The sequence below is a fragment of the Poromitra crassiceps genome (genome assembly GCF_964638095.1).
Source record: "Poromitra crassiceps genome assembly, contig: HAP1_SCAFFOLD_919, whole genome shotgun sequence".
Lineage (NCBI taxonomy): Eukaryota > Metazoa > Chordata > Actinopteri > Beryciformes > Melamphaidae > Poromitra > Poromitra crassiceps.
The window spans coordinates 24,266-42,426 of record NW_028151490.1 but is presented as its reverse complement, the minus strand read 5'-3'; the positions used below and the strand labels follow the sequence as shown (position 1 = coordinate 42,426).

Below are 18,161 nucleotides of genomic sequence, written 5' to 3'. Positions count from 1 at the left end.
ACATGTGATGCTGAGGACTTTTCCACACTGTGTGACCACTTCAATGAGAGTTTGGACAGCTTTGACACAGAGCAAGGAGCACACAACTTACCCACAGTTGGCTGTAGTCTTTCTGTGGGATTGGCAATGACGCTGAGCAAACAAATGCCACTCACTCCCCTCTCTGCATGTGCAGATTGAGGAAGTGGTGTAAAACCCCGGCACGCCACAGGGCGGCGCCAGAGCCACAGCGCAACGTCACACAACAGCGAGCCAGAGCCAGAGCCAGAGCCAGTCAGATCAAAACAACTCTTACATTGTACACCTGACACCAGACACCAGTCACCATTGCATCTTGTACTGACACTGCCACTGCCACTGACACCTGACACTGACACTGACGCACGCACGCTAATGTTCAGGGCTCAGTGGGCACCTACACTTGTGTCACAGGTGGTGTATCACTCATGGTCTCACTCTCATTTGCATACTGTGTGTGTTTTCAGCAGCATCCAGCTCTTGTCTGTTCAAAACCACCTGCAAAAAGTCTACTGGAAGCAGCAATCACTGACATTTGACTCCATCAATGGAGCGAGAGAGCAACTCTGAGCAGGAGTGTTGCATTCTGGGGAGAGGCAATGAGATCACTAGATGCTTCCTGACTATACTGATTCTACTGACTGACAACCATCGTTCATGAGAAAAACATCAATGCTTTAAAGTCCAGTTGAAATAAATTACTACATAGGGATGGTTGCTTCACTTGTTCCCTTTCTTTCCCAGAATCCTGGCTACTTTGACTTATCTGCAAGCGATATGTCAGTGTGGCATGTTCCCAACAACAGCCCACTGAAGAACTGGAGAAGCACAGCCATCCTACGATACCACACAGCCAGACGCATCTTATACGCATATGGGGGGAACCTCTTTGGACTCTTTACAGTAAGATCTACTGTGCCTTAATACATTCTGCACTTGGGTTATGTATGTAACCAGTAGCCTATAAGAAAGATGTTCCTTTCCAAATGTATCCCTGCTCATTCCCTGTTCCTTAAAGGATGAACTGTTGAGTTGACTTGCAAGGCTTGAGCTTAGCAGGGAGTGAACAGGGATTTGAATCAGGGAGATATTTCATTCACACCAATCAGAATGACTCACATGAAACATTTGATCATGTGACTCTTGTTCATTTGCATTTCACCTCAGCGTAGACAGGACACTGCTTTCAAGTCTGAAATTGACCTAGAATTGGTAGGAAGATGAACACTTCAGCTTTTCACCAACTGGAGCGCTGCTAGATAGATGATGTCACTAGGTTGACTGTACAGTAGAGTACAGTAAAGTAGAGTATAGTACAGTACATAGAGTACAGTATTTTTACAGCACTTAACTGGTAAAAGCACTACATTTAAAACATTATTTGCAGTACTATTAGTTTAATGATTGAATGTGTAATGTTTCACTGTGTTTTGCTGTAGGAAAATATCAATAACATTTCATTTTTGCCATTTTAAGCGTTACCCAGTGAGGTACAATGAAGGGAGTCCAGGCAGGGATAATGGACCATCCTTCCCTATCATCTATGATCATGGAGATGCAGAGACCACACGCATGTTTTATGGAGTCCTTGCGAGACGTAAGACGAGACGTGAGCTCAAATGAGCATGTTGTGTGTACTAGCAGATAGTCTATGAAAAATTTGGTGCATTTGAAGCCACGTTTAGAGGAATAACTCATTTTAAATTAACAGTTGTGATGTCATTATTCAGTCTTAACCATCAATATTTCATCCTTTTCTCACTCACTCCTATGTCACCACCTGCTCTCAGGGCTTGAAATTAACTTTTTTGACCACTTGCCAATATGGCTGCTAGATTTCAAAGTTACCAGGCAATTAGAATTTCCACTAGCCAAAATGTTTTTCTTGAAATAAATCAGAATATGAGTGGGTTAATTTAAGCATAAGTATCAGTAAGTGGCCCGGGATGATCAAAGCCTGTGTTGCGGGTCACACGAACAAAAATGCAGTCTTGAAGCTAAATAAATCCAAAACCAATGAGTTAATTATTTAAATTTCTAATTCAATGTAACCTTTTAGTCATAAAGATTATTGAAAGATATTCCATATTCCAGACTGAAATGCTATAACAGAAGTGGAGTATTGGCCAGAATGACATGAACATTTGGACACTTATTCAGCGGGTATCTTGCATGTTGCGTTCAGGTGCACTATGTAAAAAAATTTTTTTTTTTTTTTGCAATTCCATCACGGGCCACAGAGGTGGCGCCCGCGGGCCGTAGTTTGCCCATGTATGATATAGAGTGTACTAATGCACAGTATGTGCAGGTTTCTGTGCTCATGTGATCTGTCCAGTGAAAGCTCTTTGCATCTATCTAGCTTCAATCATCTTTATTTACACTAACTTTACACATGCAGGCCCTAGACTGATCGATCGATCGATCAATCAATCAATCAATCAATCAATCAATCTATCTATCTATCTATCTATCTATTTATTTATTTATTTATTTATTTATTGCTTCTCCATCAGGTCAGTTTGCCCCAGGCTACATCACCTTCAGAGCTATCAACGGTGAGCGTGCGGCCACTGCCATCTGCTCTGGGACCAAACCATCAGGAGTCGATATTGAACATGTGAGAGTTGATTTTAGTGACTACTTTGACGCAGTACGTCAGTAATGGCAGATATTACAACAAAGAAGTATTCCAGGGTTAGGTTACTGCAGAACTAATGTAAGACAGAGGAAAGTCTTCATCAGTATCAAGTATAACAACACAAGTCTCTATGTGTTTTTATTTTTTTTACTCTTTTTTTTTTTAAATACAGTTCTGTATTGGTGGAGGAGGACACTTCCCTAGAAATCGCCAATGTGGAGACTTCACTGCCTTTGACTGGAGTGTTAATTGGAGTGCATCCAGGGAAATTACTGAGGCAGCTGTACTGCTCTTCTATCGCTGATGTTGACTCATCTTCTTTGCATCTCTGAGCTGGGCCCATCTGTATCACCATGCAATATGGCCAGGTTTACATCTGTCTTAGTTTCTAAGTTGGAATGATAACTCCAGACAACACTGATATCATCTACATTAATAGTATCATATTACAATCACAATCCTAATATTATTAGGATTGTGTGCACTGTACAGTAAGCTATAGTTTACTATGCTTTACATTATCAACATGATTCTATCTTCTATCTTCCTGCACTTTATTAAAATGTGCCAGTCAGTTATATAATTCACTCATTGATTTACACGCCCCCTTCATTCCTTGTCCAATCACTGTCTCCCACGGTTTCCCTCTCTCTGGACTATACCCAATCAGCTAATTTCCCTCGTTTTTCTGCTGGCCAATCAACTGAATGAGTTGTATAAAAGTTCCCATGTATCTCGCTGTGTTGTAACTCACCTATGTGCTGTCACCTCTCAGTTGCTGAAACCTTGTTGAAAGCAATGTTTCGCCCCACCTCCTCCCCTGACCACCACCAATGTCATGGCTCCTGATGAATTCCCTATGGGGGAATTCTCTATCCTATAAATCACTGACGTCCTCCGCACATCTGAGAAGGAACCGTCATCATATCATGGAGTCATAGGCCAAATCAAATTACTATCAATAAAGTTTATTTGTACCTTCTCTCTAGTCTCTCATTATTGAAAATGGGTGAATTGGGTGGGAAGTGAAAAAGGTGAATTTGTTTCCGATGATTGCTCTGCATGTTTTTGTAAGGACCAAAGAAGAATGCCTCCTACTAAACACATTCAAGAATGGTTTCATGGGCAGAAAGTTGAAGTCCAACTCCTTCCATGGCCTCCCCCCAAATCACTAGATCACTAATCCTTGTTGGCACTTTCTAGAAAGAAGGAATAAAGCTTCCACCTCAAACAACTGGAGACTTTACAGTCCAACATCAGTCTAATATCCCACCACACAGAGATTTTTAGTAGCGAAAAAAAGCATGCTGTTTTTTTTTTTTTTACATCTCTTGCCACCAGGGGGTGCTGCAGCACCCACCGCACCCAGCTTCCCGCGCCCTTGGGCTAGCTATAATATTAATAACACAAGAGATTATCTTTAAAAAATTGTCCCTGTATTTTCCTATTGTCTATTATTGTCTATTGTCTATTATTGTACTGTATTATTGCTCTTCTGTGAACAGGGCACAAGATGTTTTTCCTCTGTAAATAAAGGTTACTGTTTAGATCACCTTTCTCATTCTAGTGTTGCTCATGAAGCAAGTTATTCACTAGTGACTTGTTGTTTAGACACATTTGTCATTCCTAAATGTCACCACAATTGCCATCGACTTAAAACCCTTTCTTGTCACTGAACGCAACATGCAAAATACCCGCTGAATAAGTGTCCAAATGTTCATGTAATTCTGGCCAATACTCCACTTCTGTTATAACGTTTCAGTCTGGAAGATATAATCTTTAGGACTAAAAGGCTAAATGAATAGCTTAGAAAATGAATAGCCCCGGGGGCCCATGGTACTATTAATCTGGCCCTGGATATATGGGAGTAATAGCAGGTATCACTGTCCCTGATTCCTGAGGGTAAATTGAGTAATGCTGCAGAGAAGAGGAGAAGACACTGAATAATGACATCACAACAGTATAATCCTAATGTTAATTTAAAATTAAATATTCCTCTAAATATGGCTAAAAGTCCAAAAAGGGTGGGAGAGAGAATGAGGATTCCAACACAGCAGTGGGAGCAAGTGGTGACATGGTGAGTGAGAAAAGGTGACTGAATAATGACACAACAGTCTAATCTTAATGTTAATATTCCTCTAATCTGGCGACAAAGTGGCCAAAAAAAATTGCCGCCCTGTGGGCGCTGGCAGCCGTCCCCCCCAATGTTGAATCGGTGGCTACGGCCTTGCAGCACCCCCTACCTAAAAGTACTTCCAGCGCCACATTGCCCAGGCCTGGCGTCTCTGGTCTGTGCCTGGCAGAGACACCAGCGGCTGGAAGAGGAGAGGTGCATGCGGAGGAGGAGAGCTGGCCTGGTGGACGTCCTGTGTGCCGGATGCGTTCAGCAAACTCTTCGTCAATTGCAGCCTGCAGGGCGCTGCTATGGATGCAGGACGCCTTTCCTCTGACCGCTAGCAGCTTGGAAAACGAGAACCAAAAGCTAAGCTAAGCTCAACTCTCCACTGCTGCTGTCACAAGGAAAGACAAGACGCGACTTGATGTGGTTTAGACCCCAGAGGCTAATGAGAGACTTGCCGACCCAGCCAGCACCAGAGGCTCGGTGTAATTCAGCCAAATGTATGGGAATGTGCACACACACAGATGCATGTTCCTGTATGAAACCATGGCAACCTGAGAGCTGGGGGAGGGGGGGGGGGGAGTTACTGTATGAAACCATGGCAACCTGAGAGCTGGGGGGGGGGGGGGGGAGTTACTGTATGAAACCATGGCAACCTGAGAGCTGGGGGAGGGGGGGGGGGAGTTACTGTATGAAACCATGGCAACCTGAGAGCTGGGGGGGGGGGGGGGGAGTTACTGTATGAAACCATGGCAACCTGAGAGCTGGGGGGGGGGGAGTGAGAGAGAGAGTGAGAGAGTGAGAGAGAGAGAGTGAGAGAGAGAGTGAGAGAGCGAGAGAGTGAGAGAGATTAGGAAGTGCTGAGTCATTGTAATCATGGCCAGCCTTACATCTTGTACTGACCCCAGACACCATGACACTTGACAGTGTCATGTACTGTATGTGTTTGAGCAGCCGCGCTGCAACTATTAGTAAAGCAGCTACGAGCAAGATTTTCCATTGTTATTAAACAGTCTAAATGTAATATCCATGCATCACATCTTAGCTGTAATAGTAGAGACGATACCAACGTAACAATTCTATGTAACAAGTGCAATCAGTCACATGCCTGCAATTCAATCAACAGAGCAAACGTCTTGGCTCAGCAGCGACACACACACACAGGTTTGCTCACTGCTACAGGAACGATCAAACACGTTCACCAACAAGGACATCAAATGCACACCTCTCAATGCTCAACTCAAGTCCAACTCTGCTTTGAAAAATCCAAGAATAACATACAATCAACTCACTACATGAGGCAAACACACATTTGAGACTTGGACCAACGTTTAGGTATCAATACAATGACACTGGCCGAACAAAGGCCACTCACCTCTCTCTGCAGGCAGCCATGCCGTGTGCTGACTGAGGAAGTGGTGTAAAACCGTGCCACGCCACAGGGCGGCGCCAGAGCCACAGCACAACGTCACACAACAGCGTGTGTCAGATCAAATGTAATTCGGGCCAGCCAGCCTTGTGTCTGGTACTGACACCTGACACCTGACACCAGACTTGAGACTTGACTTGGACTTGTGACCAAAGACTTGAGACTTGACTTGGACTTGCCCCTCAAAGACTTGAGACTTGACTTGGACTTAAAGACTTGAGTACAAGTACTGACACCTGACACTTGACTTGAGAGGGAGGCTGAGTGAGTGAGTGAGTGAGTGAGTGAGTGTGTGTGTGTGTGTGTGTGTGTGTGTGTGGGGGGGGGCGAGTCAACAGTCAGCAGTCAACACTCTCATCCCCCATACTTGAAATAGCCATGGTTTTTTTACAAGGACATGTAATATATGGTGCCATGCTGCCACCTTCGGTGCACAAAAAGAACTGCAGTCACATTCCACAAATTCCACAAACACTAATGAATGGCTTTTGCCTATTAACATAGCGAACTGACACAACGTGGTGATGCTATTTAACATGCTATTTGACATGCCTGTACAGTGGGAGCAGGTCAGCACTACTGCGAGACCATCGGCAACTTGCTCCCACTTTGTTGAAAAGACAGAAAAGCTCCACATTAACAAGCTAGTCGCACCGCAGGTCGCAGCTGCATTCCAATGCGTGCCTTTTCATCACGTTTCAATCAGCAGTACTGCATTTGAGCCAACCATCAGCTAACCAAAGTGTTGCTCTACCAGAGTGACAGCAAGACACAACACATGTGATGCTGAGGACTTTTCCACACTGTGTGACCACTTCAATGAGAGTTTGGACAGCTTTGACACAGAGCAAGGAGCACACAACTTACCCACAGTTGGCTGTAGTCTTTCTGTGGGATTGGCAATGACGCTGAGCAAACAAATGCCACTCCCCTCCTCCTCTCTGCAGGCCACATGTGCAGATTGAGGAAGTGGTGTAAAACCCCGGCACGCCACAGGGCGGCGCCAGAGCCACAGCGCAACGTCACACAACAGCGAGCCAGAGGCAGAGCCAGAGCCAGTCAGATCAAAACAACTCTTACATTGTACACCTGACACCAGACACCAGTCACCATTGCATCTTGTACTGACACTGCCACTGCCACTGACACCTGACACTGACACTGACGCACGCACGCTAATGTTCAGGGCTCAGTGGGCACCTACACTTGTGTCACAGGTGGTGTATCACTCATGGTCTCACTCTCATTTGCATACTGTGTGTGTTTTCAGCAGCATCCAGCTCTTGTCTGTTCAAAACCACCTGCAAAAAGTCTACTGGAAGCAGCAATCACTGACATTTGACTCCATCAATGGAGCGAGAGAGTAACTCTGAGCAGGAGTGTTGCATGCTGGGAAGAGGCAATGAGATCAGTAGATGCTTCCTGACTATACTGATTCTACTGACTGACAACCATCGTTCATGAGAAAAACATCAATGCTTTAAAGTCCAGTTGAAATAAATTACTACATAGGGATGGTTGCTTCACTTGTTCCCTTTCTTTCCCAGAATCCTGGCTACTTTGACTTATCTGCAAGCGATATGTCAGTGTGGCATGTTCCCAACAACAGCCCACTGAAGAACTGGAGAAGCACAGCCATCCTACGATACCACACAGCCAGACGCATCTTATACGCATATGGGGGGAACCTCTTTGGACTCTTTACAGTAAGATCTACTGTGCCTTAATACATTCTGCACTTGGGTTATGTATGTAACCAGTAGCCTACAAGAAAGATGTTCCTTTCCAAATGTATCCCTGCTCATTCCCTGTTCCTTAAAGGATGAACTGTTGAGTTGACTTGCAAGGCTTGAGCTTAACAGGGAGTGAACAGGGATTTGAATCAGGGAGATATTTCATTCACACCAATCAGAATGACTCACATGAAACATTTGATCATGTGACTCTTGTTCATTTGCATTTCACCTCAGCGTAGACAGGACACTGCTTTCAAGTCTGAAATTGACCTAGAATTGGTAGGAAGATGAACACTTCAGCTTTTCACCAACTGGAGCGCTGCTAGATAGATGATGTCACTAGGTTGACTGTACAGTAGAGTACAGTAAAGTAGAGTATAGTACAGTACATAGAGTACAGTATTTTTACAGCACTTAACTGGTAAAAGCACTACATTTAAAACATTATTTGCAGTACTATTAGTTTAATGATTGAATGTGTAATGTTTCACTGTGTTTTGCTGTAGGAAAATATCAATAACATTTCATTTTTGCCATTTTAAGCGTTACCCAGTGAGGTACAATGAAGGGAGTCCAGGCAGGGATAATGGACCATCCTTCCCTATCATCTATGATCATGGAGATGCAGAGACCACACGCATGTTTTATGGAGTCCTTGCGAGACGTAAGACGAGACGTGAGCTCAAATGAGCATGTTGTGTGTACTAGCAGATAGTCTATGAAAAATTTGGTGCATTTGAAGCCACGTTTAGAGGAATAACTCATTTTAAATTAACAGTTGTGATGTCATTATTCAGTCTTAACCACCAATATTTCATCCTTTTCTCACTCACTCCTATGTCACCACCTGCTCTCAGGGCTTGAAATTAACTTTTTTGACCACCTGCCAATATGGCTGCTAGATTTCAAAGTTACCAGGCAATTAGAATTTCCACTAGCCAAAATGTTTTTCTTGAAATAAATCAGAATATGAGTGGGTTAATTTAAGCATAAGTATCAGTAAGTGGCCCGGGATGATCAAAGCCTGTGTTGCGGGTCACACGAACAAAAATGCAGTCTTGAAGCTAAATAAATCCAAAACCAATGAGTTAATTATTTAAATTTCTAATTCAATGTAACCTTTTAGTCATAAAGATTATTGAAAGATATTCCATATTCCAGACTGAAATGCTATAACAGAAGTGGAGTATTGGCCAGAATGACATGAACATTTGGACACTTATTCAGCGGGTATCTTGCATGTTGCGTTCAGGTGCACTGTGTAAAAATTTTTTTATTTTTTTTTGCAATTCCATCACGGGCCACAGAGGTGGCGCCCGCGGGCCGTAGTTTGCCCATGTATGATATAGAGTGTACTAATGCACAGTATGTGCAGGTTTCTGTGCTCATGTGATCTGTCCAGTGAAAGCTCTTTGCATCTATCTAGCTTCAATCATCTTTATTTACACTAACTTTACACATGCAGGCCCTAGACTGATCGATCGATCGATCAATCAATCAATCAATCAATCAATCAATCTATCTATCTATCTATCTATCTATTTATTTATTTATTTATTTATTTATTGCTTCTCCATCAGGTCAGTTTGCCCCAGGCTACATCACCTTCAGAGCTATCAACGGTGAGCGTGCGGCCACTGCCATCTGCTCTGGGACCAAACCATCAGGAGTCGATATTGAACATGTGAGAGTTGATTTTAGTGACTACTTTGACGCAGTACGTCAGTAATGGCAGATATTACAACAAAGAAGTATTCCAGGGTTAGGTTACTGCAGAACTAATGTAAGACAGAGGAAAGTCTTCATCAGTATCAAGTATAACAACACAAGTCTCTATGTGTTTTTATTTTTTTTACTCTTTTTTTTTTTAAATACAGTTCTGTATTGGTGGAGGAGGACACTTCCCTAGAAATCGCCAATGTGGAGACTTCACTGCCTTTGACTGGAGTGTTAATTGGAGTGCATCCAGGGAAATTACTGAGGCAGCTGTACTGCTCTTCTATCGCTGATGTTGACTCATCTTCTTTGCATCTCTGAGCTGGGCCCATCTGTATCACCATGCAATATGGCCAGGTTTACATCTGTCTTAGTTTCTAAGTTGGAATGATAACTCCAGACAACACTGATATCATCTACATTAATAGTATCATATTACAATCACAATCCTAATATTATTAGGATTGTGTGCACTGTACAGTAAGCTATAGTTTACTATGCTTTACATTATCAACATGATTCTATCTTCTATCTTCCTGCACTTTATTAAAATGTGCCAGTCAGTTATATAATTCACTCATTGATTTACACGCCCCCTTCATTCCTTGTCCAATCACTGTCTCCCACGGTTTCCCTCTCTCTGGACTATACCCAATCAGCTAATTTCCCTCGTTTTTCTGCTGGCCAATCAACTGAATGAGTTGTATAAAAGTTCCCATGTATCTCGCTGTGTTGTAACTCACCTATGTGCTGTCACCTCTCAGTTGCTGAAACCTTGTTGAAAGCAATGTTTCGCCCCACCTCCTCCCCTGACCACCACCAATGTCATGGCTCCTGATGAATTCCCTATGGGGGAATTCTCTATCCTATAAATCACTGACGTCCTCCGCACATCTGAGAAGGAACCGTCATCATATCATGGAGTCATAGGCCAAATCAAATTACTATCAATAAAGTTTATTTGTACCTTCTCTCTAGTCTCTCATTATTGAAAATGGGTGAATTGGGTGGGAAGTGAAAAAGGTGAATTTGTTTCCGATGATTGCTCTGCATGTTTTTGTAAGGACCAAAGAAGAATGCCTCCTACTAAACACATTCAAGAATGGTTTCATGGGCAGAAAGTTGAAGTCCAACTCCTTCCATGGCCTCCCCCCAAATCACTAGATCACTAATCCTTGTTGGCACTTTCTAGAAAGAAGGAATAAAGCTTCCACCTCAAACAACTGGAGACTTTACAGTCCAACATCAGTCTAATATCCCACCACACAGAGATTTTTAGTAGCGAAAAAAAGCATGCTGTTTTTTTTTTTTTTACATCTCTTGCCACCAGGGGGTGCTGCAGCACCCACCGCACCCAGCTTCCCGCGCCCTTGGGCTAGCTATAATATTAATAACACAAGAGATTATCTTTAAAAAATTGTCCCTGTATTTTCCTATTGTCTATTATTGTCTATTGTCTATTATTGTACTGTATTATTGCTCTTCTGTGAACAGGGCACAAGATGTTTTTCCTCTGTAAATAAAGGTTACTGTTTAGATCACCTTTCTCATTCTAGTGTTGCTCATGAAGCAAGTTATTCACTAGTGACTTGTTGTTTAGACACATTTGTCATTCCTAAATGTCACCACAATTGCCATCGACTTAAAACCCTTTCTTGTCACTGAACGCAACATGCAAAATACCCGCTGAATAAGTGTCCAAATGTTCATGTAATTCTGGCCAATACTCCACTTCTGTTATAACGTTTCAGTCTGGAAGATATAATCTTTAGGACTAAAAGGCTAAATGAATAGCTTAGAAAATGAATAGCCCCGGGGGCCCATGGTACTATTAATCTGGCCCTGGATATATGGGAGTAATAGCAGGTATCACTGTCCCTGATTCCTGAGGGTAAATTGAGTAATGCTGCAGAGAAGAGGAGAAGACACTGAATAATGACATCACAACAGTATAATCCTAATGTTAATTTAAAATTAAATATTCCTCTAAATATGGCTAAAAGTCCAAAAAGGGTGGGAGAGAGAATGAGGATTCCAACACAGCAGTGGGAGCAAGTGGTGACATGGTGAGTGAGAAAAGGTGACTGAATAATGACACAACAGTCTAATCTTAATGTTAATATTCCTCTAATCTGGCGACAAAGTGGCCAAAAAAAATTGCCGCCCTGTGGGCGCTGGCAGCCGTCCCCCCCAATGTTGAATCGGTGGCTACGGCCTTGCAGCACCCCCTACCTAAAAGTACTTCCAGCGCCACATTGCCCAGGCCTGGCGTCTCTGGTCTGTGCCTGGCAGAGACACCAGCGGCTGGAAGAGGAGAGGTGCATGCGGAGGAGGAGAGCTGGCCTGGTGGACGTCCTGTGTGCCGGATGCGTTCAGCAAACTCTTCGTCAATTGCAGCCTGCAGGGCGCTGCTATGGATGCAGGACGCCTTTCCTCTGACCGCTAGCAGCTTGGAAAACGAGAACCAAAAGCTAAGCTAAGCTCAACTCTCCACTGCTGCTGTCACAAGGAAAGACAAGACGCGACTTGATGTGGTTTAGACCCCAGAGGCTAATGAGAGACTTGCCGACCCAGCCAGCACCAGAGGCTCGGTGTAATTCAGCCAAATGTATGGGAATGTGCACACACACAGATGCATGTTCCTGTATGAAACCATGGCAACCTGAGAGCTGGGGGAGGGGGGGGGGGGAGTTACTGTATGAAACCATGGCAACCTGAGAGCTGGGGGGGGGGGGGGGGAGTTACTGTATGAAACCATGGCAACCTGAGAGCTGGGGGAGGGGGGGGGGGAGTTACTGTATGAAACCATGGCAACCTGAGAGCTGGGGGGGGGGGGGGGGAGTTACTGTATGAAACCATGGCAACCTGAGAGCTGGGGGGGGGGGAGTGAGAGAGAGAGTGAGAGAGTGAGAGAGAGAGAGTGAGAGAGAGAGTGAGAGAGCGAGAGAGTGAGAGAGATTAGGAAGTGCTGAGTCATTGTAATCATGGCCAGCCTTACATCTTGTACTGACCCCAGACACCATGACACTTGACAGTGTCATGTACTGTATGTGTTTGAGCAGCCGCGCTGCAACTATTAGTAAAGCAGCTACGAGCAAGATTTTCCATTGTTATTAAACAGTCTAAATGTAATATCCATGCATCACATCTTAGCTGTAATAGTAGAGACGATACCAACGTAACAATTCTATGTAACAAGTGCAATCAGTCACATGCCTGCAATTCAATCAACAGAGCAAACGTCTTGGCTCAGCAGCGACACACACACACAGGTTTGCTCACTGCTACAGGAACGATCAAACACGTTCACCAACAAGGACATCAAATGCACACCTCTCAATGCTCAACTCAAGTCCAACTCTGCTTTGAAAAATCCAAGAATAACATACAATCAACTCACTACATGAGGCAAACACACATTTGAGACTTGGACCAACGTTTAGGTATCAATACAATGACACTGGCCGAACAAAGGCCACTCACCTCTCTCTGCAGGCAGCCATGCCGTGTGCTGACTGAGGAAGTGGTGTAAAACCGTGCCACGCCACAGGGCGGCGCCAGAGCCACAGCACAACGTCACACAACAGCGTGTGTCAGATCAAATGTAATTCGGGCCAGCCAGCCTTGTGTCTGGTACTGACACCTGACACCTGACACCAGACTTGAGACTTGACTTGGACTTGTGACCAAAGACTTGAGACTTGACTTGGACTTGCCCCTCAAAGACTTGAGACTTGACTTGGACTTAAAGACTTGAGTACAAGTACTGACACCTGACACTTGACTTGAGAGGGAGGCTGAGTGAGTGAGTGAGTGAGTGAGTGAGTGTGTGTGTGTGTGTGTGTGTGTGGGGGGGGGGGGGGGGCGAGTCAACAGTCAGCAGTCAACACTCTCATCCCCCATACTTGAAATAGCCATGGTTTTTTTACAAGGACATGTAATATATGGTGCCATGCTGCCACCTTCGGTGCACAAAAAGAACTGCAGTCACATTCCACAAATTCCACAAACACTAATGAATGGCTTTTGCCTATTAACATAGCGAACTGACACAACGTGGTGATGCTATTTAACATGCTATTTGACATGCCTGTACAGTGGGAGCAGGTCAGCACTACTGCGAGACCATCGGCAACTTGCTCCCACTTTGTTGAAAAGACAGAAAAGCTCCACATTAACAAGCTAGTCGCACCGCAGGTCGCAGCTGCATTCCAATGCGTGCCTTTTCATCACGTTTCAATCAGCAGTACTGCATTTGAGCCAACCATCAGCTAACCAAAGTGTTGCTCTACCAGAGTGACAGCAAGACACAACACATGTGATGCTGAGGACTTTTCCACACTGTGTGACCACTTCAATGAGAGTTTGGACAGCTTTGACACAGAGCAAGGAGCACACAACTTACCCACAGTTGGCTGTAGTCTTTCTGTGGGATTGGCAATGACGCTGAGCAAACAAATGCCACTCCCCTCCTCCTCTCTGCAGGCCACATGTGCAGATTGAGGAAGTGGTGTAAAACCCCGGCACGCCACAGGGCGGCGCCAGAGCCACAGCGCAACGTCACACAACAGCGAGCCAGAGGCAGAGCCAGAGCCAGTCAGATCAAAACAACTCTTACATTGTACACCTGACACCAGACACCAGTCACCATTGCATCTTGTACTGACACTGCCACTGCCACTGACACCTGACACTGACACTGACGCACGCACGCTAATGTTCAGGGCTCAGTGGGCACCTACACTTGTGTCACAGGTGGTGTATCACTCATGGTCTCACTCTCATTTGCATACTGTGTGTGTTTTCAGCAGCATCCAGCTCTTGTCTGTTCAAAACCACCTGCAAAAAGTCTACTGGAAGCAGCAATCACTGACATTTGACTCCATCAATGGAGCGAGAGAGTAACTCTGAGCAGGAGTGTTGCATGCTGGGAAGAGGCAATGAGATCAGTAGATGCTTCCTGACTATACTGATTCTACTGACTGACAACCATCGTTCATGAGAAAAACATCAATGCTTTAAAGTCCAGTTGAAATAAATTACTACATAGGGATGGTTGCTTCACTTGTTCCCTTTCTTTCCCAGAATCCTGGCTACTTTGACTTATCTGCAAGCGATATGTCAGTGTGGCATGTTCCCAACAACAGCCCACTGAAGAACTGGAGAAGCACAGCCATCCTACGATACCACACAGCCAGACGCATCTTATACGCATATGGGGGGAACCTCTTTGGACTCTTTACAGTAAGATCTACTGTGCCTTAATACATTCTGCACTTGGGTTATGTATGTAACCAGTAGCCTACAAGAAAGATGTTCCTTTCCAAATGTATCCCTGCTCATTCCCTGTTCCTTAAAGGATGAACTGTTGAGTTGACTTGCAAGGCTTGAGCTTAACAGGGAGTGAACAGGGATTTGAATCAGGGAGATATTTCATTCACACCAATCAGAATGACTCACATGAAACATTTGATCATGTGACTCTTGTTCATTTGCATTTCACCTCAGCGTAGACAGGACACTGCTTTCAAGTCTGAAATTGACCTAGAATTGGTAGGAAGATGAACACTTCAGCTTTTCACCAACTGGAGCGCTGCTAGATAGATGATGTCACTAGGTTGACTGTACAGTAGAGTACAGTAAAGTAGAGTATAGTACAGTACATAGAGTACAGTATTTTTACAGCACTTAACTGGTAAAAGCACTACATTTAAAACATTATTTGCAGTACTATTAGTTTAATGATTGAATGTGTAATGTTTCACTGTGTTTTGCTGTAGGAAAATATCAATAACATTTCATTTTTGCCATTTTAAGCGTTACCCAGTGAGGTACAATGAAGGGAGTCCAGGCAGGGATAATGGACCATCCTTCCCTATCATCTATGATCATGGAGATGCAGAGACCACACGCATGTTTTATGGAGTCCTTGCGAGACGTAAGACGAGACGTGAGCTCAAATGAGCATGTTGTGTGTACTAGCAGATAGTCTATGAAAAATTTGGTGCATTTGAAGCCACGTTTAGAGGAATAACTCATTTTAAATTAACAGTTGTGATGTCATTATTCAGTCTTAACCACCAATATTTCATCCTTTTCTCACTCACTCCTATGTCACCACCTGCTCTCAGGGCTTGAAATTAACTTTTTTGACCACCTGCCAATATGGCTGCTAGATTTCAAAGTTACCAGGCAATTAGAATTTCCACTAGCCAAAATGTTTTTCTTGAAATAAATCAGAATATGAGTGGGTTAATTTAAGCATAAGTATCAGTAAGTGGCCCGGGATGATCAAAGCCTGTGTTGCGGGTCACACGAACAAAAATGCAGTCTTGAAGCTAAATAAATCCAAAACCAATGAGTTAATTATTTAAATTTCTAATTCAATGTAACCTTTTAGTCATAAAGATTATTGAAAGATATTCCATATTCCAGACTGAAATGCTATAACAGAAGTGGAGTATTGGCCAGAATGACATGAACATTTGGACACTTATTCAGCGGGTATCTTGCATGTTGCGTTCAGGTGCACTGTGTAAAAATTTTTTTATTTTTTTTTGCAATTCCATCACGGGCCACAGAGGTGGCGCCCGCGGGCCGTAGTTTGCCCATGTATGATATAGAGTGTACTAATGCACAGTATGTGCAGGTTTCTGTGCTCATGTGATCTGTCCAGTGAAAGCTCTTTGCATCTATCTAGCTTCAATCATCTTTATTTACACTAACTTTACACATGCAGGCCCTAGACTGATCGATCGATCGATCAATCAATCAATCAATCAATCAATCAATCTATCTATCTATCTATCTATCTATTTATTTATTTATTTATTTATTTATTGCTTCTCCATCAGGTCAGTTTGCCCCAGGCTACATCACCTTCAGAGCTATCAACGGTGAGCGTGCGGCCACTGCCATCTGCTCTGGGACCAAACCATCAGGAGTCGATATTGAACATGTGAGAGTTGATTTTAGTGACTACTTTGACGCAGTACGTCAGTAATGGCAGATATTACAACAAAGAAGTATTCCAGGGTTAGGTTACTGCAGAACTAATGTAAGACAGAGGAAAGTCTTCATCAGTATCAAGTATAACAACACAAGTCTCTATGTGTTTTTATTTTTTTTACTCTTTTTTTTTTTAAATACAGTTCTGTATTGGTGGAGGAGGACACTTCCCTAGAAATCGCCAATGTGGAGACTTCACTGCCTTTGACTGGAGTGTTAATTGGAGTGCATCCAGGGAAATTACTGAGGCAGCTGTACTGCTCTTCTATCGCTGATGTTGACTCATCTTCTTTGCATCTCTGAGCTGGGCCCATCTGTATCACCATGCAATATGGCCAGGTTTACATCTGTCTTAGTTTCTAAGTTGGAATGATAACTCCAGACAACACTGATATCATCTACATTAATAGTATCATATTACAATCACAATCCTAATATTATTAGGATTGTGTGCACTGTACAGTAAGCTATAGTTTACTATGCTTTACATTATCAACATGATTCTATCTTCTATCTTCCTGCACTTTATTAAAATGTGCCAGTCAGTTATATAATTCACTCATTGATTTACACGCCCCCTTCATTCCTTGTCCAATCACTGTCTCCCACGGTTTCCCTCTCTCTGGACTATACCCAATCAGCTAATTTCCCTCGTTTTTCTGCTGGCCAATCAACTGAATGAGTTGTATAAAAGTTCCCATGTATCTCGCTGTGTTGTAACTCACCTATGTGCTGTCACCTCTCAGTTGCTGAAACCTTGTTGAAAGCAATGTTTCGCCCCACCTCCTCCCCTGACCACCACCAATGTCATGGCTCCTGATGAATTCCCTATGGGGGAATTCTCTATCCTATAAATCACTGACGTCCTCCGCACATCTGAGAAGGAACCGTCATCATATCATGGAGTCATAGGCCAAATCAAATTACTATCAATAAAGTTTATTTGTACCTTCTCTCTAGTCTCTCATTATTGAAAATGGGTGAATTGGGTGGGAAGTGAAAAAGGTGAATTTGTTTCCGATGATTGCTCTGCATGTTTTTGTAAGGACCAAAGAAGAATGCCTCCTACTAAACACATTCAAGAATGGTTTCATGGGCAGAAAGTTGAAGTCCAACTCCTTCCATGGCCTCCCCCCAAATCACTAGATCACTAATCCTTGTTGGCACTTTCTAGAAAGAAGGAATAAAGCTTCCACCTCAAACAACTGGAGACTTTACAGTCCAACATCAGTCTAATATCCCACCACACAGAGATTTTTAGTAGCGAAAAAAAGCATGCTGTTTTTTTTTTTTTTACATCTCTTGCCACCAGGGGGTGCTGCAGCACCCACCGCACCCAGCTTCCCGCGCCCTTGGGCTAGCTATAATATTAATAACACAAGAGATTATCTTTAAAAAATTGTCCCTGTATTTTCCTATTGTCTATTATTGTCTATTGTCTATTATTGTACTGTATTATTGCTCTTCTGTGAACAGGGCACAAGATGTTTTTCCTCT

The 18,161-nt window shown here is 43.5% G+C and overlaps 1 protein-coding gene and 2 long non-coding RNA genes across 3 annotated transcripts; all 3 read left to right on the top strand.

The window, feature by feature from the left end:
- The first annotated feature begins 766 nt into the window (after positions 1–766).
- On the top strand, positions 767–3,123 carry LOC310771634. Its single transcript, XR_014552451.1, has 4 exons — positions 767–921; positions 1,495–1,615; positions 2,532–2,635; positions 2,829–3,123. It is a non-coding gene; the product is annotated as an uncharacterized lncRNA (long non-coding RNA).
- Positions 3,124–7,755: 4,632 nt separating this feature from the next.
- Positions 7,756–9,624, top strand: LOC310771635. Its single transcript, XR_014552452.1, has 3 exons — positions 7,756–7,910; positions 8,484–8,604; positions 9,521–9,624. It is a non-coding gene; the product is annotated as an uncharacterized lncRNA (long non-coding RNA).
- Positions 9,625–13,742: 4,118 nt separating this feature from the next.
- LOC310771636 (intelectin-like) lies at positions 13,743–17,103 on the top strand (the record flags this gene model as incomplete). Its single annotated transcript, XM_083664203.1, has 5 exons — positions 13,743–13,763; positions 14,742–14,900; positions 15,474–15,594; positions 16,511–16,614; positions 16,808–17,103. 5 exons carry the CDS (start codon positions 13,743–13,745, stop codon positions 16,937–16,939), a joined length of 537 nt encoding a protein of 178 aa, XP_083520329.1. The 3' UTR covers positions 16,940–17,103.
- Positions 17,104–18,161: the final 1,058 nt, after the last annotated feature.